Source organism: Hypanus sabinus, chromosome 4 (genome assembly GCF_030144855.1).
Source record: "Hypanus sabinus isolate sHypSab1 chromosome 4, sHypSab1.hap1, whole genome shotgun sequence".
Taxonomy (NCBI): Eukaryota; Metazoa; Chordata; class Chondrichthyes; order Myliobatiformes; family Dasyatidae; genus Hypanus; species Hypanus sabinus.
In genome coordinates, this window is record NC_082709.1 from 9,254,468 (window position 1) to 9,280,875 (window position 26,408).

General features: G+C 39.5%; 1 protein-coding gene across 2 annotated transcripts in view; it reads left to right on the forward strand.

Moving 5' to 3' along the window:
• Window positions 1-26,408, forward strand: part of znf148 (zinc finger protein 148) — a 51,903-nt gene that overhangs the window by 18,792 nt on the left and 6,703 nt on the right. For both annotated transcript variants that reach the window (XM_059966365.1, XM_059966364.1), the window contains exons 4-7: window positions 4,634-4,759; window positions 13,969-14,092; window positions 15,540-15,623; window positions 22,438-22,556. In XM_059966365.1, coding sequence (XP_059822348.1) covers window positions 4,634-4,759; window positions 13,969-14,092; window positions 15,540-15,623; window positions 22,438-22,556 — 453 coding nt within the window. The remainder of the gene's footprint in view (window positions 1-4,633; window positions 4,760-13,968; window positions 14,093-15,539; window positions 15,624-22,437; window positions 22,557-26,408) is intronic.

A 26,408-nucleotide genomic window follows, 5' to 3' on the forward strand; every position in this document is an offset into this window, starting at 1 on the left:
AGTGCCAGGGTGGGTGCAAACACACCCAGGCCTGAGACACCAGGTAAGGTCATTTGATTCCAAACAATTGGTTTATTGATCATTACAGAAAGTCTCTCTGGAGCTTTCTGCACTTTCCCCTCTCCCTGACCCCTTCCCACTCTCAGTCCACAGTGGAGACCCATATCAGAATCAGGTTTATCATCATTCACATATGTCATGGAATTGGTTTTTTTTTTGCTGCAGCAGCAGTATGGTGCAATACATAAAATTACAGCAGCAGTATGGTGCAATACATAAAATTACTACAGTTCTGTGCAAGCGTCTTAGGCACCCTAGATATATACCTAAAACTTTTCCACAGTCATCATAATTACGTGCTGTGTCGTGTGACATAGACCATCATGATCCCATGACCATTATTGTTCTTGACAAATTTTTCTACAGAGATGGTTTGCCATTGCTGCTTTCTGGGCAGTGTCTTTACAAGATGGGTGACCCCAGGCAATATCAGTACTCTTCAGAGATTGTCTGCTGGCGTCAGTGGTTGCATAACCAGGACTTGTGATCTGCACCAGCTGCTCATACAATCGTCCACCACGAGCTCCCATGCCTTCATGTGACCTTAATCGGGAGGCTAAGCAGGTGCTATGCCTTGACCAAGGGTGACCTGCAGGCCAGCGAAGGGAACGAGTACCTTACGCTTCCTTTGACAGAGACGCATCTCTACCCCATCATCCCTTTTGCACTGCACTATAAATAATTAGGATGGTTGTGAATTAATGACTTGTACCTGAAGTTAATTTTGTCCTCCCAGATGTCAAATTATAGGATTAAGTTCAAGAACAAATTAGAGTGTCACCAAATCTGATGTATAGAACTATCCTCTGCGAACTGCAACCAAACTGAGGCCAGAATGCAGTTGTTCTTCCATTTTAAATGAGTGACGTGAGGCAGTAACCCAAGATGCACATGCCATAAACATTGCACTCACTGGAATTTGGAATCAGATCCAGGAAGCTGGAGCTGTGAAGCAGCAGTTACGTAGCTGTGTCGCTGTGTCACTGTGTGATAATTTCTTTAAATATGGTACTTGCATTATACAGACACATTCAAATTGTTTATTTAAATTGCAAGCAACAGAAGTTCCAGCATTGACTCCAATTAGATGTAGGCATCCAGTCAGAGAAACAGAACTTAACAATCATCCTCTATTTGATCAGAGGTAGGAAACAAAGAATTCAGTCCACCATTTACCCCTGGATTCTATTCAATCTAACCTTTCAAGCTAGCTTGCCTTGAGGAACCTGGTCCATATAGACACTGTTCTATACTTATTTATCCTCTTGGTTGCCTCCTCGAAGAATTAAAAGAGATCTGTCAGACACAGCTTCTTATGCACAATGTCATGCTGATTGCCTTGAATCAGACCCTGTCTCTCTAAATGTTGGTAGATCCCATTCCTCAGAATCCCCTCCAGCAATTTACCCGTTTACTGCTGTCAGGCTCACCAGCCTGTAGCTGTCTGGTCTAGTTTTGCTTCCCTTTTTAAACAATGTTCAAAATTAGTGACTCTTCACCTTCCAGAATCTCTGTGGAGTGAGAGGTTAGGTTGTGGGGGCTCAGCTTACGTTTATGTTGGATAACAATGATTGGGTGTTCAAGCATGAGAAGAAAGCACACCAGCATCTCTTCTTCCTTGAGGGTTTGCAAAGATTCAGTGTGACATCTAAAACATTGAGAAACTTCTATAGATGTCTGGTGGAGACTATATTGACTGGCTGCATCATAGCCTAATACAGAAACACTTGGATGGAAAATCCTACAGAAAAGTGGTGAATGTGACCCAGTCTATCAGTGGTAAAGGCCTCCCCACCACGAGCACGGAGACCTTGCGCTGTCTCAAGAAAGTGGTATCCATGATCAGGGACCCCACCACCTAGGTATGCTCTCTTCTGGCTGCTGCCATCAGGAAGAAGGTACAGGATCCTCAGGACTCACAACACCAGGTTCAGGAACAGTTATTACGCCTCAATCATCAGGATCTTGAACCAGAGGGGATAACTTCACTTGCCCCATCGTTGAACTGTTCCCGCAACCTAAGGACTCACTGTCAAGGACTCTTCATCTCATGTTCCCAATATTTATTACTTAATTATTCATTATTTTTTTCTTTTTGTACTTGCATTGTTTGTTGTCTTTTTCATATTGGTTGTCCGCCCTTTTGGTGTGCTCTTTCATTGATTCCATTTTGGTTATTGGATTTACTGAGTAGTCTACAAGAAGTTGAATTTCAGTGTTGTATATGGTGACATAAATGCACTTTGAACTTTGAATCTGGCGGTTTATAAGTCTGTAGGTGGTGTAATTACACTGGTTCCCATTGTTTACACAACCTAGATCGCTATGTATGCACTTGTCAGCATCCGCAACATGTTTCTAATACCACCTACAAATTGTCGAGAGAATTATTACTACTGACATAAGTAAAGAAGCACTATGGACTTTTTTGACTTGTACTGGGTATTTTGATAGGAAAACATTTCTAACTTTTGCTTTTGTTATAACAGCCCACTCTGAAGATTAATTTTTAAAGATGACAAACACACATCAAATATATTTGGTTGGCTGCCCGTTTGTTTCACTGAGTAATTAGATGATGGGTATTCTCTCGATGTTCCTTCCAAGTGATCAGCTTCAAAGAACACTGACTGTGAATGCAGCTAGCCAATGCTTTCGGTAGATATTAACAGCTTCAATCCCAGTTTTCCATTGAATTGGAAGTAATTGGAGCAATAAATCCAGTGCTTTGGTCTGTTGCTAAATCCACATGGAGTCTAGTGGCAGAGCTCTATCCTGCTGAGTCTGGAATGCTTTTGGATGGCAAGTTAAGGTCACTGTTTCTAGTCCTGGATAGCTCAGGAATACTGGAGTGGCATGCCTTGGCCTGTAAGATTTGGCTTAGTGTACTGAGAAAGGAAAGAACTGCTGACGCCGTGGAAAATTAACAAGGAAATTGGCATTTCTCCATGTCTAAGTGCCAGCAAGCTGAGTGTTCCTTCACAAAGGCAAAAGTCTGCAATCTGTTCTCCACTCTTGGCTGAGTTTTGCTGACTGCAGTCTGGTGTTGACATTGACATTACCCTGGATTCCAAAAGGTATTGAGAAGGTGAACTTGCTGCAGTTCCTTTGGAATTCTGCTCCAAGGTAGAGCTGGCAGAGGAGCAACCCATTTTTATCAGTGACAAGGTATGATTACATATGAGTGAATGTAGTCATCTTAATTGAAGTTTAATTTGCTTAATTAGTTTTATGTTTAGATTTGTTTTAATTGTTTTTTTAATAAAGTCTTGAACGTTTTGGAGTGCATAGATGTCAGGAACATATTGAGGAACTGACAGTTTTGTCAACTGACTAAAACTGGGACCATAAATTAGCCATTTGTCATGGTGTCAGGAGGATCTTCTGGCCGGTCTGTGATGTGGCAGTGGATTACTTAAGATTTGCCACTCAGCATTAAGGCAGCTTTGGCTGAAAACCAACAGTGGTCAGCTTGCCATTGTCAGCAAATCCCTGGGAGCAGGCTTTGGCCGATTGTCAGTGATATGGATACGTTGCAGTTTATCTTGGCTCTTCTGTGGATGCTGAGGTTGGTGATGGGGAAGAGGATGAATTTGTGTTGGAGCCAATTGATGATACTATTACTTCTCTATATGATCTAAATTGAGGAAAATTTTAAAAATGCAGCAAAATGAAGTGAATCAGGTGACATCTGTCAAATATCCTTGGAGTTAGAATTTTAACTCTTGCACAAACCATTTTAATGATTCCTGAGAACTTTGATAATATGTACCACCTTTTTATTGACCCAAATATTTTGTCATCATTATTTTGCTGGTTCTATTTTGTGGTGCCCTGATATTTTTAGTATTATGTGTTGTTCCAGCGGAACAATTTCTACTGACAAGAAAACAAGCAAAGGCAGGTTACTGGCGCGGTAAAATCTAAATCTTTGGGTAGGTGGGGCTCATCAGCTGTGGTTGACAGCCAATCTCTGAGAAGGAATACACTGATCTCAAGCCTCTGCTGCCTTGTGGTTATACCCATCTATGAGGGAAGGCTTTGGGAGTAAACCCCGAGAGAAGAATCTGGAGCTGGAGTCCCTAAGGCAGTCCCGTGTTGAGTTCAACACTGACTGGCAACTCCTGCGATGCTGCTGGTGCCAAACTGTATTGGTCTCTGCCGTTCTTTTAGATCCCTCAGCTGCTTGGAGAGGGGGAGCCGGCTATGTGGGCATTAGCTTGCTCTCCATAATTATACTGCCTTGGCTTTTGTAATGTTTAGCTTATCATATAGACAGTTGGGACGCAATATCCATGGGCAGCCTTGGCCAATGGAGGGCCTCATAGTGTTGTTATTTGAATCAAAAGTCAGCATTGTGTATAGTTGCTTGAGACATGATGAAGAGAGAGGGGTGTGCATATGAGATTGAGTTCAAGATCAAGATCTTATTGATTGGCAAACCTAGTATATTTCTTTCAATAATAAAGTCTGTGTTGTAGAAGCTGGCTCTGTCAGACCTAGTATTTCTGGAAAATTGTGCTGCATTCCCCAGGTTTGAAATTTATTTCATTATTACTTTGTCATTCTGAAGGTAAACGTAAAGCAGGAAATCCAGTATGCTGACGAAGGTGGACAACTGAAGAAGGAGAAAGGGCAACAAAAAGAACCTATAGATTTGCAAAAGAAAAAGAAAAGGAAACAACGATCTCCATCAAAGGTAATTCATCCAACTTGTGTATATCCAACTTGTGATCATCTTCAGGATGCATTGTAGAAATGTAGTGGCCCATGTAGCTTGTTTGTTATCACTTGAGAACTTAACTTAGTTTTTGTACCTGATCAATGAATCTGCCAATGGTGCCGTTCAGCAGAGCATTTGCTAAAAAGAAACCGTTTTTTTTTTCTCAAGCATTTTCAGTTACAGGTGCTCCTTAACCCATGGAAGGTGAATGTGAATTCATTAGGATTATTGAGCTAGACTGCAGTCTTGTAGTTTTTTGTTAATGCAAAAAATACAGAATTTTAATACCTTATATATATGGTATATATATGGCATGTTATAAATTGAAGCATTAAAATAATTCCTCATAAGCCCTACATAAAGTACAGAATAAATGCCAAAACTGAGAATAATGTTGACTTTCTTAAGATACTTTATTGATTCCAAAGGAAATTAGTGTCACAGTGACATTACAAGTGCACAGTGGTAAGAAGGGAATTGAGAAAAAAAATTTTTAAAGTTACCTTAAAAATAAGGTGTACAAGATTTAAAGTCAAAAATTACAAAATCACTTCCCCACTATAGGTTGACTAATTACAGAGCTTGATGGCCGGGGGTAAGAATAATCTCATATATCACTCTTTGGAGCAGTGCATTTGTCTTAGCCTGTTACTGTAAGTGCTCCTATGTTTCGACAAGGGTTGCTAAACATTGCCCAGAGTTGCCATGATTTTCTGGAGGGTCTTTCATTGTACCATAGCCTCCAGTTTGTCCAATTTGACTCCTATAACAAAGCCAGCCTTTCTAATCAGTTCATTGAGCCTGTTGGCATCACCCATGTTGACACCACTGTCCCAGCACACCACTGCATGGAAGCTTTTACTGGCGACAACAGACTGGTAGAACATGTGAGGGAGAAGTCTGCACACTTCAAAAGATCTCAGTCTCTTCAGGAAGAAAAGGCAACTCTGATCCTTCTTATACACGGCCTCTGTGTTGGTGCTCCACTTAAGTCTGTCATCCTGGTGCACCCCCCGGTTCTTGTAGCACCTCACCACATCCAGACCCTCACCATCAATATTAACAGGGAGCAGTGCAGGTTTGGTCTTTCTAAAGTCTATCACTATCTCCTTTGTCCTTCTAATGTTGAGCTGCAGATGATTCAGCTTGCACCATTTGACAAAATCCTCCACCAGGGTCCTGTGTTCATCCTCTGGTTCTCCCTTTATACACCTAACATTGCTGAGTCATCAGAGAATTTCTACAGGTGACATGAGGGCAAGTTGCAAAATTCAGTTATTAGTTCAGATATTAATTTTTGGGTTGCAGTTTAAACAGCACAAACTCTCTCTAAACTTTTAAATACATCCAATTAATAATGTCGTTGTCTTGTGGTGTTTGGTAAAAATCCTAACAGCTGTTCCTCCATGTCTGTAAACCATCTTTATTCATTGAGGGTTTGGAATGAGTGGGGGCTACTTGGCATTAAAGACCTGGAGGTGTAACCAGGGGTGGAGAGGAGGAGGCAGGAGGATACCACTACTTATGTCCTATGGGCTGGATTGACTTGCTCTCTAACTTAAGCCAGCAAGCTTTCATGTCCTCTTCCTCCACCCTCAATTTTTCCTGTACCTTGGTAGTCACCTTGTCTTTGTAAGTAGAAATTTTAAATTAAATTCTAATCATTTATATTTTTAATTGTATGCTTTTTTTTGAAAGTGATCAAATGGCAGTATCTAATATCTTTCAATAAGCTGTAGTATAACACAACAGCTTATGGTGTGACTTATGGGTCTTGCAGCACGTCATGAGAGGCTGTTGGATTAAACTGTTCAGTTGTTATTTTCACTGCAGTTTTAACAACTAGTTGGTGCCTTGTATTTTATATAACTACCTGTATACATGTAACTGTTTAGTATATTACCTAGTAATCACAGTATGTATATGCATATGGTCAGTGCATCCTTAATGGTTACAGTTTTTCTTAGAAACATAGAAAACCTACAGCACAATACAGGCCCTTCGGCCCACAAAGTTGAGCCGAACATGTCCCTGCCTTAGAAACTACTAGGGTTACCCATAGCCCTCTAGTTTTCTATGCTCCATGTATCTATCCAAAAGTCTCTTAAAAGCCCCTATCGTATCCACCTCCACCACCATTGCCGGCAGCCCATTCCACGCACTCACCCCTCTCTGTGGGGGGAAAAAAAATTACCCCTGACATCTCCCCTGTACCTACTCCCCAGCATCTTAAATCTGTGCCTTCTTGTGGCAGCCATTTCAGCCCTGGGAAAAAGCCTCTGACTATCCACACCATCAATGCCTGTCATCATCTTATACATCTCTACTAGGTCTCCTCTCATCCTCCGTTGCTCCAAGGAAAAGAGGCAGAGTTCACTCAACCTGTTTTCATAAGACATGCTCCCCAATCCAGGCAACGTCCTTGTAAATCTCCTCTGCACCCTTTCTATGGATTCCACATCCTCCCTGTAGTGAGGCGACCTGATCTGAGCACAGTACTCCAAATGGGGTCTGACCAGGGTCCTATATAGCTGCAACATTACCTCTCGGCTCCTAAATTCAATTCCACGATTGATGAAGGTCAATACACCGTTTGCCTTCTTAACCGCAGAGCCAACCTGCACAGCTGCTTTGAGCGTCCTATGGACTTGGACCCCAATATCCCTCTGATCCTCCACACTGCCACGAGTCTTACCATTAATACTATATTCTGCCATCATATTTGATCTACCAAAATGAACCACCTCATACTTATCTGGGTTGAACTCTATCTGCCACTTCTCAACCCAGTTTTGCATCCCACTGTAACTTCTGACAGCCCTTTTTGTATCATTCTGGAACATTCTCTGGTAACGCATTATTTGAATGGAATGTTTCTTAGCTATGTGTTATAAGAAAGGTTGACCGTATTGTGCCATGTTAGATACATGGGTTATGACCAAAGAAGAAAAATGGCTGAATTCACTTAGTACTTTATTGCAAGGATGTTTATTAGGTGCTTCAAAAATCAAACTTACAAAAATTAGTGAAAATAGTGAAAAGAAAACTGGCAATGTTTTCCAAACAACACATTAATAGCTCCATGTTTATATTCTTGTACAGTGTGAACTCCTGGCACCCCATCCATTTCCAACTCTCTTTGTTCTATTAACACTGAATAAAATGTTCATGAAGTGACATGTTTTATGCCACTTTCCTGACTTCTGGAAGAACTTGTATTAAAAATATCAGACTTCACCAAGGCTATACTGATAATTTATAGAATACACTAACAAAGTATAATAATAAAAAGGCCAGGTGACAGTAGTGTGTGTGTGGTGGTGGGAGAGCACTTTGCATCCAGTGACCACATTTCTGTTTGTTTCAAAGTAAATATGGAAGAAGATAGGTCTGATCCATGGGTTGAGATTGTAAATTGGAGAAAGGCCAATATTGATGATATCAGAAATGATCTGACAAGTGTGGATTGGGACAAGCTGTTTTCTGGCAAAGATGTATTTGGAAAGTGAGAGGTTTTCAAAAATAAAAGAAATTTTTGAGAGTTCAAAGCTTGTATGTGTCTATCAGTATAAAAAGAAAAGATAAATGTCGGGATCCTTGGTTTTCAAAAGATAATTGAGGCCCTGATTAACGTAAAAAGGAGGTGCATAACAGGGAGAGGCAAGTAGGATCATATAAGGTGATTATGGAATAGAGGAAATGTAAGAAAACACTTAAGAAATCAGGAATGTGAAAAGAAGGTATGAAGTTGTCTAGCAAGACAAGGTGAAGGAGAATCCTAAGGGAATCTACAGATCTCTTAAGAGTAAAAAGATTGCAAGGGACAAAATTAGTCCTCTGGAAGACCAGAACAGATGGGAGAGATCTTAAGTGCATTCTTTGCATCTGTATGTACTCAGCTGATGGATACAGAGTCTGTGGAAGTGAGGCAAAGTGGTATCAACTTGGTGACACTGTACTGATTACAGAGGAAGAGGCGTCTGCTGTCCTGAAGTAAATCAGGATGGATAAATCCCCAGGGCCTGACAAGGTGTTCCCTTGGACCCTATGGGAGGCAAATGCAGAAATTGCTGGGGCCTTGGCAGAGATATTTAAAAACCCCCTTAGTGACAGGAGAGATACCAAAGGATTGGAGGGTAGCCAGTATTGTTCTGCTTTTTAAAAAAGGCTGTAACCATAAGCCTGGAAATTATAGGCCTGTGTTTCTGACATCAGATGTGGGAAAGTTATGGAAAGAATCCTAAGAGATCCGATAATACAAGTATTTGAATACACATGGACTAATAAAGGATAGTAAGTATGGCTTTGTGCGTGGTAGGTCATGTCTAACTATTCTTAGAGTTTTTCGAGGAAGCTTCCAGGAAAGTAGGTGAAGGAAAGGTAGTGGATGTTGTCTATATGGACATGAGCAAGGCATTTGACAAGGTCCTGCATGGAAGACTGATCAAGAAGGTTCAGCCGTTTGGCTTTTGGGTTGAGGTAGTAAATTGGATTATACATTGGTTTTGTGGGACAAACCAGAGAGTGATCGTAGAGGGGGTGTAGTGGACAGTGAGGAGGGCTATCACGGCTTGAAGAGGGATCTGAATCAGCTGGAAAAATGGCAAATGGAATTTAATGCAGTCAAGTGTGAGATTTTGCACTTTGATAGGATCAGCCAGGGTAGGTCTTGCACAGTGAACAGCAGGGCACTGAGTGTAGTAAAACAAAGGGAATATAGGTACATAATTTGATGAAAGTGGTGCCACAGGTAGATAGGGTTGTAAAGAAAGCTTTTGGCACATTGGGCTTCATAAATCAATGTATTGAGTAGAGAAGATGAGATGTTACGTTGAAGTTGTTGGTTCAAAGCTTCATTTAACGTCAGAGAAATGCATACAATATACATCCTGAAATGTTTTTCTTTGCAACCATCTACAGAAACAGAGGAGTGCCCTAAAGAATATACGGCAGCTAAATGTTAGAACCCCAAAGTCCCCCTTCCCCCGCGCGTGAGTGGCAGCGAGCAACAATCCCCCCTCCCCCACCAGCAAAAATAAAGCGCACGCGTAAGCAGAGCAAGACCAAAGATACACGTTTGCAGTTACCCCAAAGGCTCCATTGTTCACCCAATAATTCGACATGCTGAAGGCTCTCTCTCCTAATAAGGGAGAAAGAGGTGACTCCATTCCATTTTCCAGCAAGCGGGGAGACAACTAACAACTGACTGGATTACGTTATGTTGCTTTTTCTGAGCTCTGTGCCTGGAGATCACAAGGATCCCTGGTCCCCAGGCACATAGCAGATGTTCCGAATCCCCCAACGACACTCTGATCTCCTGTGGCGACACCGACCCTTGATTCACCCGTCTCCAGTTACTCGAGATCCTAGGCTTCTGAAACTGTGCCGAAATTTTAGGCCAAGACTTTGGCATGCCAAATAGTGGCCAATAGTGGAACCCCAAAAGCGGGTCCCATTCCTGCAAAGAACCGTAGTCAGCATGTAACTCCAGGTCAGGGTCTTCAAAAGAACCCTGAAAGGGAAAAATAGAGATATTAAAGTTGGAATTAGGACTGTTTTCAAAAATGCAAGCAAAGGAGTCGCCGTTAGGTGCCATAACTACTTAGGTGAGGCCTAATTTGGAGTATTGTGTGCAGTTTTGGCCACTTGCCTACAGGAAAGATGTAAACAAGATTGAAAGAGTGCAGAGAAAATTTATAAGGTTGTTGTCAGGTCTGGAGGACCTGAGTTATAAGGAAAGATTGAATAGGTCAGGACTTTATTCTTTAGAATGTAGAAGGATGGGAGGAGATTTGATACCCGGATACAAAATTATGAAGGGTGTAGATTGGGTAAATGCAAGTAGGCTTTTTCCACTGAGATTGGGTGGGACTACAACCAGAGGTCATGGGTTAAGGGTGAAAGGTGAGAAATTTAAGGGGACCATAAAGAGACACCTCGTCACTCACAGGGTCATGAGAGTGTGGAATGAGCTGCCAGCCTGAGTGGTGCATGCAAGTTCAATTTCAGTGTTTACATGGATAGGAGGGATACAGAGGACTGTATGGTCCCAGTGCAGGTAGATGGTTTTCAGCATGGACTAGATGCCCTAAGGGCTTGTCTGTGCTGTACTTTACTTCGATTATGACTCCGTGAGGGCCTCTGTTGGTCATTGACCTAGATATTGCGTCCGAGCTGTATAGATACACAAGCCTGGGCAGTACAATATGGAGAGCAAGCTGTTACCCATGTAGCAAGCTCCCACTCTCCATGCGAAACATAAACCTGAAGGAACGGCAGAGAGTGATACAGTTTGGTACCAGCAGTGTTGTGGGAGTTGCCAGTCAACATTGAAGCTAATGTAGGACCTTGGCTCCGTACTTTTGCCCTCGGGATTTACTCCTGAAGCTTTCCCCTTGAGTGGGTTTAGCTGTAAGGCAGGGGAGATCTGAGATCAGAGTTTTCCTTTTCCTAGATGAGTTGCCAACCACAACTAACAAGCCCCATCTGCCTAAAATGACTTGTTTTAAGGAACCAGTAACCCATCTTTGCCCCTTCTCCTGTCAGTAGAAACTGTTTTGCTGGGCTCAGTGGCTAAGCCACATGCAAAGGGCAGCAGCTGGACTTGGTTGTCAGAGGCTATTTGAGGCACACGTTATTGGGAGCATTTAATAGGTAGTGGGATCTTGTCCCCATTACCACCCCAGCTGTAACAGCCTTAAGGAACCTCTGTGTCTCTAACGCAAGGTATAAATGGCTAAACATTTACCTACATGTTGCTAATGTTGAATCCAAATATGTATCTGCCCTACAGTAGGTAAGCTGGAAAGAATGTTTATGGGGAAGCTATCAACTTTTATATGAGCAAGTTGTTAAAGAATGTTGTAGAGATGAACAAGTTTGGAGAAGTTATTCACTAGGAAATGGGGTATAGTTGATCACGACATCATTGATTAAGGAAGCAGAAAATGAGCTGGGACTCCCACTTCTGATCACTAATCTGTGAATTATACTGAGTGGTACAGTGCCTATAAAAAGTACTCAACTCCTCACTCCTCCTTCCCGGAATTTTTCATGTTTTATTCTTTTACTACATTGAATCATGGTGGATTTAATTTGGCATTTTTGACACTGATCAACAGAAAAGACTCTTTCATGTCAAAGTGAAAACTAATTTCTACAAATTGCTTCACATCGTAATAGAATGTGTTTAGCTATTTAATAATGGTGACAAAACCAACACACCCCAGATTTTGATGTTTTCCAACCAGATACAAGGAATAGATAAGCATGGTATGTCCAATTCTAAGTCAAGTTGTTTTATGTATTCTGTAAAGGTGTCTCTGCTGACATCCATTATCCTACAAGTCTTGCCATGATTCCCTGATTCTTAACTCCACCAACCCCTTAGTTTCTGATTCGTTAAGTGGAAGATCTATATCCACAGCTGAGCTTTTAACAGCTTTTTTGGCCAAACAATCAACCCAGTCATTTTCCTCAACACATCTATGTGCAGGGACCCAAAAGAAAAAGACATGTAAACCAATACTTTGAATATGAAAAAGTTTGAAGAGCTTTCAGCAGTTGATCTGAGCTGCTGCTAGAAATAGCTGTTTCAAGACTAATCAAAACTGAAAAAAAATCAGAACAAATTACAGCTTTGCAAGGACAAATTTCCTCCACCTACTGAAAGCCCAAAATGATGGCAACAAATTCTGCTGTGTACACTGATAAATGGTTAGTAATACGTTTCTTTATCGTCACCTGTAATTCAGGCACAAAAGCAGCGTTACCAACATTCCCAGTTAAATTATCTCTTGATCTATCAGTAAAAATGGTCAACATATCCCAATAATTTTCTTTAACATATTGATGGACCAACAGACTCTCAGGCACATCAGGACTCTTGGACTTAATTAAATCATGCCAACTAAAATAAAGTCATTGGGGAAAAAAACAAGGTGGATTACCTAGAAAGATATAGTGAGACATGTTACATAATCCAGCAAACCCATATTCCTAGTGTGATAACAACCCAGCCACCCAAAACTAAAAACACTCTTCTTGCGATGTTCCCAACAGTCTTCCAATACATTTTTTAACAGGGTGATCATTACTGTGCTGCCTCAGATTAAACCAGTATGCTAACATCAACTTTAACCTCTGCAACCGTAAGGGTAATTGTCCCATTTCAATTGAAACAGAGGTCAACCTCCCTACACCACAATATAGTCTAAAACTATGTACAGTTAAGTTGAAATTATTACCTCTAATCCATAATGCTCCATCTACAAAAAGCAATTTACCCACAGATCAACAGAAGGTATCTCTATCTCAGAGAAAACATCATTAATCAGCAGTTAGACCTTCCAGATACAGGTGTAGTTTTACTGCAATCTATTGAAACACCTTGACTGCGAACAGGTGATCTCCATTTAACTAATTGTGTGACATCTAAAACCAATTGGCTGCACCGGTGATGATTTGGTGTGTCATATTAAAGGGGGTGAATACTTAGGTAATTGATTATTTTGTGTTTTATATTTGTAATTAATTTAGAACACTTTGTAGACATCTGTTTTCACTTGATACGAAAGAGACTTTTTCCTGTTGATCAGTGCCAAAAAAACCAAATTAAATCCACTATGATTGAATGTTGTAAAACAATAAAACATGAAAGCTTCCCGGGGTGGGGTTGGTAAATACTTATAAAAGACACTGTAAATGGGTATGAATGACATTTGTGAATGCAGAAGATATGATTTGCCTGTGGACTCCTGTCAGTTTCTGAATAAATAAATGAGGTTCAAGGCAGTTTTTTGTAGGGTTTTTCAAGGGTATTTAATGTAGGATTTATGGCTACAATTTTATTCTTCTTGGGTACATATTCCATTCTAGTGCTGGTTGCCCTAGATTCTACTATTTTGTTAAATCTGTGGTATTTGAAATTCATGTGCAAGTTTTAGCACCCTATTGGTGGTGTTATGTGAAAGTATTTGGGGAAACTTGTTCAATAAATTCTGTATAAAAATTTGGAAGGGTCTCGGCCCGGAATGTCGACTGTTCTCTTTTCCATAGATGCTACCTGGCCTGCTGACTTCCTTCAGCAATTTGTGTGTGTTGCTTGGATTAACGGCATCTGCAGATTTTCTCTTGTTTCTAATAAATTCTGTGTTGGAATAAAATTGTTAACATTTTGTATTCAGATTCTAACAATAAATGAAGATGGATCGTTGGGATTGAAATGCCTGAAATCTCATATCTGTGAGCACTGTAATGCTGCTTTCCGTACCAACTACCATTTACAAAGACATGTTTTCATTCACACAGGTATGGGTGGTCTTGTACACTAAATCATTCAAGGTCAAATTTAAAATACTTGTATAATTAGGTGTGTTCTAATATCTGAAAAATATTGTCAAAATATTAAGTGTATTTATGATTTTAATTGGCTTAATATTTACTTACCATTTTGTTGTTTCCTGAAATATGATTCATTGCAAACAAATTCTTCTAATTTCTGTTTTATTGTCCGATCCTGTACCATAATGAAACAAAACATTGCCAAGTACAGACATCTGTTGTGAAGTTTGTTGTCCTAAACTTGCTGGTTGCTCTTCTTGTGAGCTTTTGCCAATTGCGTTGTAATTTGAACTCTTCGTTGAGTGTACCAGTGAAACACAATTTTATTATAATTCTTCAGCGTTGCACTGGGAATCTGTAATAGTATACCTGTGCAAAGTTAAAATTAGTATCTAAACAGCAAGTCCATTAATTTTGTTGGCAAGAAATTGGCACAATGGGTCAGGTCTAGACTAGTCTTGAACACATGGAATTTATAGTGTTCCATGACTTAACTATAAAAAAGGTTGTTATCTGAATGTGTTATGCTTTTAATTTTGATTTCCTTGTGTATTTTAACTATTTATGAGGGGTGTAGATAGGGTAGATGCAAGCAGGCTTTTTCCATTGAGGTTGGGTGGGACTACAACCAGAGGTCGTGGCTTAAGGGTGAAAGGTGAGAAGTTTAAGGGAAACAGACTTGAGGGGAAGCTTCTTCACTCAGAAGGCTGTGAGAGTGTGGAACGAGCTGCTGGTGAAAGTGATGGATGTGATTTAGATTTCAACATTTGAGGTGTTTAGTTAGGTACATGATAGAGATATGGAGGGCTATTGTCCCATGCAGCATGATGGGAGTAGACAGTTTAAATGGTTTGACATGGACTAGATGGGCCAAAGGGCCTATTTCTGTGCTGTATTTTTCTATGATTCTATGACTAATTATAAAATTGTTTAAAATACTCCTTTTTTGTTTTTGTATGGCTGCTTTTGACAAATTTGTCAGCCACCTAAGCTAGCTGTTCTTGTTTTATGAGCTGGCTTATTTTCTGTATCTCACTGTCTGTCCCCTATGATGGTACTTGAGACTGAAAGGCCCCGCAGCCTTAAACCATCTTGTTGAGGTTTGTATCAGCACTTTGCAAATTGGCTCCTCAAAAGCTAGGAATCAATAGTTTCTGTGAGTCTGTTTGGTTTAGCTGGAATTTTTGGTCCAAAGTCTCTTCAGATTTTATGTTTCTCTGAATTGTAATGTTGCTAAATGTTGAATATGTTTTATAGTTGATGAAACTGTATGAATCTTGACATCAGTACTATTAAGGCTGTTGGTTGAGGTATTTTAAGCTGACTGGAGATTACATGGAATTAAGGATTCCATTTTCTTGTATTCTTGTATTCATTTGTAATGCTCACTGACAGTATTCTTTTACTTTTGAAGGTGAAAAACCGTATCAGTGCAGTCAATGTAGCATGCGTTTTATTCAGAAGTATTTGCTGCAGAGACATGAAAAGATTCATACTGGTAAAGTTTCTTCTGTTTTAATTCAACTTATTGGTTTTTGTATGTGGAAAAATATGAACAGGTCTGATTACAGGTTTAATCGTGTCATTAAACCTAGAGTTTCACTTTCATTCATCTTTTTGGTAAACTTGAAAGCAGTCAATAAAAATAACATAACTGCGTTTAATGGTTTCCTTATCCAACATTCCCTCAGATTTTTTTTTGCAGCTGTGCAGACAAACCATTGCTCTGAGCAGGAAATTTTTACATGGCCTCAAAATTGTGCGGCACTTCAAATGATTTTTTTGAACAATTAACAATGAGCTACTGACTTCCATTCTTTGTTTATTGTTACAATTTGTAACAGTGTTTTTACTTGAAACTGACAATATAAATACGTTGAAGCTTTAAAATGTGTCAAAGTAAGGGGTGTGGTATGTTTATTATTTTAGAAAATCTAGAAAATATTCATTAACTATAGGATATTTCACAATTATTAACACAGATTTCAAAATTATATTAACATTATATAAAAGAAAATTCCAGTTGTGCGACAACAAAAGCTACGTGTGCAGGAGCATTTCAGCTACAGTGTGGCTATGTTCGAGGGAACGGTTTTCTTATCCCAAAGTCCTCATCAATTTTGAATTTGTAAAGTTTGTAAATCAAGGCTACTTAGAATGCTGCATCTGTGCTTGACTTTCAAAGAGTAATCCAATTGGTTTTGTTCCCAATCTTTCCAAATATCCTTGCAAATGATTTTCTTCCATTTAATTTGGAAAGCCATTATGGATTCTACATCCATCACCCTATCAGGCAATGCAGTATAAAGATCAAGCCTCAACAGTTGCAGAAAGTTATTCTACATCTGTTAGAGTAACATCTGTAGAGTTAGGTAAGGGAGAAATGCAAAGAGACCTAGGAGTCCTAGTTCATCAGTCAATGAAGGTGAATGAGCAAGTGCAACAGGCAGTGAAAGGGCAAATGGAATGTTGGCCTTTATTACAAGGGGAATTGAGTACAAGAGCAAGGATGTCCTTTTGCATTTGTACAGGGCCCTGGTGAGACCACACCTGGAATATTGTGTACAGTTTTGGTCTCCAGGTTTAAGGAAGGACATTCTGGCAATTGAGGAAGTGCAGCATAAATTCACTGGGTTGATTCCTGGGATGGCAGGGCTGTCTTACGCAGAGAGATTGGAGAGATTGGGCTTGTACACGCTGGAATTGAGGAGATTGAGAGGGGATCTGATTGAATCGTTTAAGATAATTAAAGGATTTGATAGGATTGAGGCAGGAAATATGTTCCAGATGTTGGGAGAGTCCAGTACCAGAAGGCATGGATTGAGAATAAGAGGTCAGTTATTTAAAACAGAGTTGAGGAAAAACTCCTTCTCCCAGAGAGTTGTGGAGGTGTGGAATGCACTGCCTCGGAAGACGGTGGAGGCCAATTCTCTGGATGCTTTCAAGAAGGAGCTAGATAGATATCTGATGGATAGGGGAATCAAGGGATATGGGGACAACGCAGGGACTGGGTATTGATAGTGAATGATCAGCCATGATCTCAGAATGGCGGTGCAGACTCGAGGGGCCGAATGGTCTACTTCTGCACATATTGTCTATTGTCTATCTGTTAGCTTTGGAGCTTTTGGTCAGAGAACAAATACCTGAGGCACAATAGCACAGTGTGGAACATGATAGCAAAGTGGTTAGTACAATCACTTTACTGCCCCAGATATCACTGATCAGAGTTCAATTCCCACTTTTGTGTGAAAGGAGTTTGTTTGATTTTCTCGTGACTACATGGGTGTCCTCTGGATGCTCTACTTTCCAAAGATGTAAGATTGAGGGTTAGTGAGTAGTGGGTGTGCTTTATTGGCACTGAAAGTGTGGCAAGTTTCCACCAGCACAATCCTTGGTTGTTTATGCAAAAATAATGTTTTACTGTCTGTTTTAGGCATATTTTACTGTCTCGCTGTCTCTTGTGCTCTGTTTTCTCGAGCCATCTCTCCCCCTCCCCCTCCCGTGTCTCTGTTTTGTTATCAATTATTTTTTTACTGAAGAAGTTTTGTTTCAGTTCTGAGTCAAAATCCTTTGTGCCTTCAAAGATCACCATAGCAATTTTCTCTTAACTTTCTCTGCTCTGAAACAATTGATCCCAGTTTTGCCAGTTCATCTGTGTGACAGTATACCATCTTCTTGAATCTCTGTTTGTACCCGTTCAGGATGGGTTCAGTGTGTATATGATGACTGAAATAGATGCTTACTGTTGCTGTCTGAACATTGTCATGGCCAAATAAATAGATTGATTAAGTGTGAGTGCTTGCTGTGACTCCTCTCACTCAATCAGTGGAAGTTCTAGCAGAATGAAAGTAGCACACATTATAAGTGTGTGTAAAACTATACCATTCTTATTCTACTGAATGTGATCTTTCAGATTAATTAGTCATTCATTATATGCATGTCCCTCTGGCCATGTGTAAGAGGAGTGCTTCTCTTTAATTAATTGCTTTGACAGTGACGCTACTTTAACGTGGACAAATATGGCATTCGATTTGCATTCAGCCTATTCAACAAATAGAAATGAAATAAGCGAAATGCTAAAGTGGTTTGATGCTTGGTGAATAAATAGTGTAGTTTTCATCCATCCATAATTTCAGCTAGAAATCACAGACAGCTGAGCATCCAGATTTAATCCTGATATCAGCTTTGTTTTAGGAATAGTAAAGGAAATGAGGTTAGTGCAGCAATGTTATGCTGTGATGTAAAAGAGAGTCAGCCTTGATCTTTTGAATAGCAGAGGAAGCCAAAGGCCTACTCATTTTTTAAAATTTCTTAAATCTTTTTATGTCATGGACCAATACCATTAAGCAAGGAGTCTGAACCCGTTTGGAAACCTCTGAATTAGAGTAATTTTAGTCTAGGTAGTGATAGAGCTGGTTATAATAGGGAAAATACAGTCCAAAGGTATTGCTCTACCTGGCACTGTGTTATACATTTTTTATATGTTTGAAAAAGTAATATCATCATTTCAGATTATTTTCTTTTTTATATGCAGTGCTCTAATTTGTAAGGTACAGATTTCAAAGTGGCATGGTTGTTTATTTCCCACACACTTCCTCTAGAATTGCAGGCTGCCACAGTAGTGGAGTGGTTAGCATGACGCTATTACAGCTCAGTTTGTCAGATTTACAGTGGAGTAAAGGGAGGTACAGAGGCATGAGAAAATTGCTTGGAAGAGAACACTGGCAGGGATAATGACAACAGCAATGGCTGAAACTTCTCCAAACAATTCAGAAGGCACAGGATATTGACACTGCCTATAAAAAGTATTCATTTCCCCTCCCCTGGAAGTTTTCATGTTTTATTGTTTTACAACACTGACTCATGCTGGATTTAATTTGGCTTTTTTGACTCTGATCAACAGAAAAAGACTCTTCCATGTCAAAGAGAAAACAGATCACTACAGAGTGATCTAAGTTAAAGACAATATAAAGCACTAAATAATTGATTGCATAAGTATTCACCACCTTCCAGTCAGTATTTTAGTAGATGTCCCTTTGGCAGCAATTACAGCCTCGAGCCTGTGTGGATCGGTCTCTGATCAGCTTTGCACATCTGGACACTGCAATTTTTCCCCATTCTTCTTTACAAAACTGCTCAAGCTCTGTCAGATTGCATGGGGATCGTGTGTGAGCAGCCCTTTTCAAGTCCAGTCATAAATATTTAATTGGAATGAGGTCTGAACTCTGGCTTGGCCACTCAGGATATTAACTTTTAAGCCATTCCTGTGTAGCTTTGGCTTTATACTTGTAGTCACTGTCCTGCTGGAAAACGTATCTTCTCCCAAGTCGCAGTTCTCTTGCAGACTGCATCAGGTTTTCCCTGTATTTCGCTGCATTCATTTTACCCTCTACCTTCACAAGCCTTCCAGAGCCTGCTGCAGTGAAGCATCCCAACAGCATGATGCACCCACCACCATGCTGTGGTGTTTTGACGGTATGCTTTTGTTGATGTGTAGTGTTTGGCTTATGCCAAATATAGTGTTTAGTCTGATGGTCAGAAAGCTTGATTTTGGCTTCAGCTGACTTCAGAGTCTCCCAAATGCCTTCTGGCAAACTCTGGCTGAAATTTCTCGTGACCTTTTTTCAACAGTGGCTTTCTCTTTGCCACTCTCACATAAAGCTGTGACTGGTGAAGCACCCGGGCAACAGTTGTACGTGCAGCCTCTCCCATCTCAGCCACTGAAACTTGTAACTCCTCCAGAGTTGTCACAGGTCTCTTGGTGGCCTCCCTCACTTGTCTCCTCTGTGGTCACTCAGATTTTGAGAACCACCTGCTCTAGGCAGATTTATAGCTGTGCCATATTCTTTCTATTTCTTGATTGTCTTAACTGTACTCGAAATTATATTCAGTGACTTGGAAATTTTCTTGTATTCATCTCCTGACTCGTGCTTTTCAGTGACCTTTCTGCGGAGTTGTTTGGCGTGTTCTTTTATCTTCATGGTGTTGTTTTTGCCAGGATACTGGCTCACCAGCAGTTGGACCTTCCATTTTCAGGTGTATTTTTACTACAATCAATCGAAACACTTTGACTGCACACAGGTTTCCAAAAACAGATCTCTTTTAAACTAATTACATGACTTCTTAAACCAGTTGATCATTTGGTGTGTCATATTAAAGGGGTGAATATTTATGCAATCAATTATTTTGTGTTTTATATTTGTAATTAATTTAGATCACTTTGTAGAGATCTGTTTTCACTTTAACATGAGTCTTTCTCTGTTGATCAGTGTCAATAAAAGTTGGAATATGTAAATAAGCTAACTAATAATATCAAAAAGGATACCAGAAGTTTCTTCAGATACATAAAGTGTAAAAGAGAGGCAAGAGCGGATATTGGACCACTGGAAAATGATGCTGGAGAGGTAGTAATGGGTGATAAGGAAATGGCGGACAAACTGAAGAAATATTTTGCATCAATCTTCACTGTGGAAGATACTTGCAGCATTGTGGAAATTTGAGAGTGCTGGGGGCAGAAATGTGTGAAGTTGGCATTAATAGGGAAAAAAGAAAGTTGTTGGGAAACTGAAAGGTATCAAGGTAGATGTTGAACAACCCAGGGTTCTGAAAGAGGTGGCTGAAAAGATTGTGGAGGCTTTAGTAATGATCTTTTAAGAATCACTAGATTCTGGAATGGTTCTGGAAGAGTAGAAAGTTGCAACTGTCACTCCACTCTTCAAGAAGGGAAAGAGGCAGAAGAAAGGAAACTATAGGCCAGTTAGTCTGACCTCAGTGGTTGGGAAGATGTTGGAGTCAATTGTAAAGAATGTGGTTTTGGGTTAATTTGAGACACATGACAAAATAGGCTGTAGTCAGCATGATTTCCTCAAGGGAAAATCTTACCTGATATTTCTGTTGAAATTCTTTGAAGAAGTATCATGCAAGATAGACAAAGGAGAATTGTTTGATATTGTGCACTTGGCTTTTCAGAAGGCCTTTGATGAGGTGCCACCCATTAGGTTGGTTAACAAGTTAAAAACCCATGGTATTACAGGAAATATACCTGCATAGATAGTGTGTAGCTGATTGGCTGGAGGCAAAGATTGACAATAAAGCGACCCATTTCTGGTTGGCTGCTGGTGACTAGTGTTGTTTCACAAGGGGTCTGTGTTGAGATCACTTCTTTTTACATTATATGTTAATGACTTAGATGATGGAATCGATGGCATTGTTGCAAAGTTTGCAGATGTTGCGAAGATAGGTGGAATACATTGTCAGGAATTGTATAGTTACGTACTTTCACTTTGGTAAAAAATATAAAGAATAGACTATTTTCTAAATGGAGATAAAATACAAAAAACTGAGATGCAAAGAAACTTGGGAGTCCTTGTGCAGAATACCCTAAAGGTTAATTTGCAGGTTGAGCCTGTGGTGAGGAAGGCAAATGCAATGTTAGCATTCATTTCAAGAGGACTAGAATGTAAAAAGAAGGATGTAATGTTGTAGGATGTGCTGACACTAGAGAAAGTTCAAAAGAGCTTCAGGATTGAATGGCTTGTTATATGAAGAGCTGTTGATGAATCTGAGCCTGTATTCCCAGAGATTGTTTGATTCTTGATTAGTCAGGATGTGAAGGAATAGAGGGGTGGGGGGTGGTTGGCAGGGAGATGCAGGAGGTTGGGGCTGAGAGGAAAATTGAATTAAGCTATGATTAAATGGTGGAGCAGACTAGATGGGCTAAATGGCCTAATTGTACTCCTATATTTTATGGTCTTACTTTGGAGTTCAATCCCAGCATCCTCTGTAATGTGTTTATATGTCCTTCCTGTGTAATGTGTGGATTTTCTCTGGGATCTTCAGTTTACTCTCACATTCCAAAGATGTGCCTATTAATAGGTTAATTGATCATTGTAAATTGTCCTCTGAATAGGTTGGAGTTAAAATTGGGAGTCGTTGGGGATGGCTGAACGACGGGACTGAAAGGTTCAGAAGGGCCTATTCCATGCTGTATTTCTAAATAAGTGAATAATTAAATGCTGGTGCCGTACAATGGGAACAGAAGGTCCCATTTATTTATTGTCAGCCACCCAGCTTATTGTTGCAAAGTTCTTGTTGCACACTTTATTGGGTATTTGGGCAATAGTTGCGGAGGAATTTGGAACATTGGAGGCAAAGTGTGTTTCATTTAATGTATTTAATAATACACGCATTTTTGAAATTAATGCTGATTTACTTTCCTAAACATGTGGCCTTTAGAGTTTTATTGGATTCGATATAAAACTGAATTGAATGCCTTATCCCCATGTGTAATCCTTTGAAACTGCCATTTTCAGGTGAAAAACCCTTTCAATGTGATGAATGTGACATGAGATTTATACAGAAATATCATATGGAGAGGCATAAACGGACTCACAGTGGAGAGAAACCATATCAGTGTGAATACTGTCACCAGGTGAGAGTTAACTTCAAGTAATTATCACTGTTGTGTGAAGCACTGATTAGGAAATTTTGTAACCCAAAAAGGCTATTTGCCTGTCACTCCTGCTGGTTCTCAAAGAATATAAATCCTACCCAAATATGAAAGAAGGCAAAACAAGAATGTATGCTTTTATTATCTAAGCAATATGTTTAAAATTATGAAAACAGAGGAATTATTTGATACGCTGTTTCTAATGCCCAAATAGAGTATCAAGAACTATTGATTCAATAAAAAAATACATATGCAAAAGAAAACAGTGGGGAGAAGAAAGTGAACAACTTTGAACTGGAGAATTTGCTTCCCTGGTTGGTAGTCGTTTAAATTACATATTTTATTTATTTCTTAATTGAGATAGCATGGATAGGCCCTTCCAGCCATGCAACCCTGCATTTCCCTGATTTAATCCTAGTCTAATCACAGAACAATTTACAATGACCAATTAACCTAAACTGGGACACCCAGAAGAAACCCACGTTGGCACGGGGAGAAAGTACAATCTCCTTACAGACAGCAGCGAGAATAACTTATCTTTATTTTGTTCTAATTACATAAATCTGTTCCTGTTTTACAGTCGATGTATTATTTTTCAAATAAATTAATTGCAAATAGAACATTTCTGAGCCTCAGGACTCACACTACCAGAAGTTATTGCCCCTCAATTATCAGGCTCTTGAACCAGAGGTTCACTTGATTGTGATTCACTTGAAGTGAAGTGAATTCACTTGATTTCACTTCATTATTGAAATGTTCCTACAGCCCATGGACTCACTTTAAAGAACTCTTCATCTCTTGCTCTCTATCTATCCATCTAACTTTTTTTGTTAGTTTATTATCTCTTTTTGTATTTGCACAGTTTGTGTCTTTTGGTTGAACGCTCAAGCTGATGTGGTCTTTCATTGATTCTATTATGGATGTATGCCCTCAAGAAAATGGATCTCAGGGTTGTATGTGGTGACATATTTGTCCTTTGATAATAAATTTACTTTAAACAAGCAATTATATTTTCCATTCTATCTTCCTGACTTTCTTCTGCATCCTGTGCATTGTCTTGGTGTCTTTACTAAAGCAGTGTGCCTAAACTAGTGTTTTGATTGCGGTTTAAATGGTGTCCTGTGTGACTTCAACATAACTTTTATACTGTCTCACTTATAAAATAGGAGATTGTGTTTCTTTCTTGTGGAGGCCTTCAGCAGGTTAGGCAGGTGTATTTGGAGACAGAAAGAATTAACTCTTCGGTGAACCATCTTCTTTCATCATTCTTTTGCCTTGTAACAAACAAGGACATAATGACAGCAGACGGGCATTAACAATGAATTTGGAGATATCATGACATCACTTTGCATTTTACTTATTTTGCTGCAGTGTGTAATGGTTTGTTTATTTGAAGGGAAAAGAAGTAAAGTAAACCATGGAACTTCTGTGTTTACATTTTTTAAAAAAACTGTTGTTAACCCACTCAGCTTTAACCATTCAATTAACTACTCTGGTTTACTCATTCTTTCATTTGTCCATTATGTGCTATGTCATATAACGTGTGTGATCATGATGTGAGGCGGCACGGTTAGCACAATGCTTTACAGGTTCAATTCCCACCATTGCCTGTAAGGAGTTTGTACTTTCTCCCAGTGACTGCATAGGCTTCCTCCCACAGTCCAAAGACGTACCAGTTGGTCGGTTAATTGGTCGTTGTAAATTGTCCTATAATCAGGCTAGGATTAAATCAGGATTGCTGGGTAGTGCAGCTTGCTGTTCCAGAAGGGCCTGTTATGCACTGTATCCCAATAAAGAAATAGAATTGTGGTCTTTCCATGACCATGACTGTTCTTGGCAGATTTCCCTACAGAAGTGAATAAAAACACAAAATGCTGGCAGAACTGAGCAGGCCAGACAGCATCTATGGGAGGAGGTAGTGATGACGTTAAACCCTTCATCAGGAGTCACTACAGAAGTGGTTTGCCATTGCCACCTTTTGGGCAGTGTCCTTACAGGACAGGTGACCCCAGCCATTATCAATGTTCTTCAGAGATTGTGGTTGCATAACTAGGACTTGTGAAATGCACTGGCTGCTCATAGGACCATCCTTCACCTGCTCCCATGGTATCATGTGACCCTGATGGTGGGGCTAAGTAGGTGCTACACCTTACCCAAGGGTGACCTCCAGATTAGCAGAGGGAAGGGATGCTTTACACCTCCTTTGGTAGAGATGTATCTCCACCCTGCCACCCATTCTGTGGCAGAATTAGGCCATTTGGCCTATCGTGTTAGTTCTGCCGTTCCATCATTGCTTTTTTTTTTAATTAGTTTTTTATGCATTTTCTACATCGCTACAGATAGAAAAAAAACCCCCAAATTAAAATGAAGAAAATTAATACAGTGCAAAAATAAACATACAATAATAATATAATACAAAAAAGATAATTGAGAAAGCACCCAAATTGAAGACATGTAAAATTAGTATCGTCCCCAAGCCCCGCAACAAAAAAAAACTCCAGACCAACCACAACACAATATAGAGAATATAAATCAGGACATTCAAACCCCCAAAACTGTAAATACATTTAAAAACAGAAGATAATAATGCCTACTACCAAAAAAAAAGAGCTGAAAGCAAGGGACCGAAAAGAAAACCTTAGTTAAGAGGAAGGTTATGAAAGTACTCAATAAAAGGTCCCCAGACCTTAAGGAATTTTATATCCGAATTAAGAACTGAATAATAAATTTTTTCAAGGTCTAAGCAGGACATAATATCATTAAGCCATTGAGCATGCATGGGCGGGCAACATCTCTCCATCTAAGGAGGATTAAATGTCTAGCCAGGAGAGAAGCAAAAGATAATATTTGACACTTAGTCGAACTCAAACGTAAATCTGTCTCACCCAAAAAACCAAACAAAGCAATTAAAGGGTTAGGTTCTAAGTGGTGATTCAGAATATAAGATAAAGTTATGAAGACATCTTTCTAAAATTTCTCTAAGCTAGGACAGAACCAGTACATATGAATAAGAGAGGCCTCGCCCCTTTTGCGTTTATCACAGAGAGGACTAATATTAGGGTAAAATTGAGATAATTTAGATTTAGACATATGGGCTCTATGAACAATCTTAAACTGTAAAAGGCAATGGCGAGCACAAAGAGAGGTTGAATTAACCGATTTGAGAATCGAGTCCCATCAGATAAAGAGATATTTAAATCATGTTCCCAAGCCATTCTAATTTTATCCACAGGGGCATGCCATAAGAATGCTAATTTATCACGAATAAGTGATATTAAACCTTTACCCAGTGGATTAATAGAAAGAAAGAAATCCATAACATTTTTCTCAGGCATTTCAGGGAAGTTAGGAATTAAAGGATTAATAAAGTGTCTAATTTGGAGATATCTAAAAAAATGAGCATTAGGCAGATTAAACTTATCAGAGAGCTGTTGAAAAGATGCGAAGCGATTATCAATAAAAAGATCTTCAAAATGTCTAATGCCCTTCCTATACCAATCATTGAGTGTTGAATCATACATAGTAGGTAATAAAAGGTGATTATGTAAGATAGGACTAGAAAAGGAAAAACATGGCTGTTTTATTACCCTTCTCAACTCCCATTCTCCTGCCTTCTCCCTGTAACATTTGACACAGTTTCTAATCAAAAACCTATCAACCTCCATCATAAATATACACCAGTCATATTCCTTTTCATACTTGGTGCTTTAAAATTATGAACAGGATGCTTAACAAGTAACTGGAAAATCTATATAATTTTCACTGATAGAATAGGAACAGAAATATCAAAAAGAGGAAAGATGCAGCAATGCTCAGTATAACAGTCGTGCATTG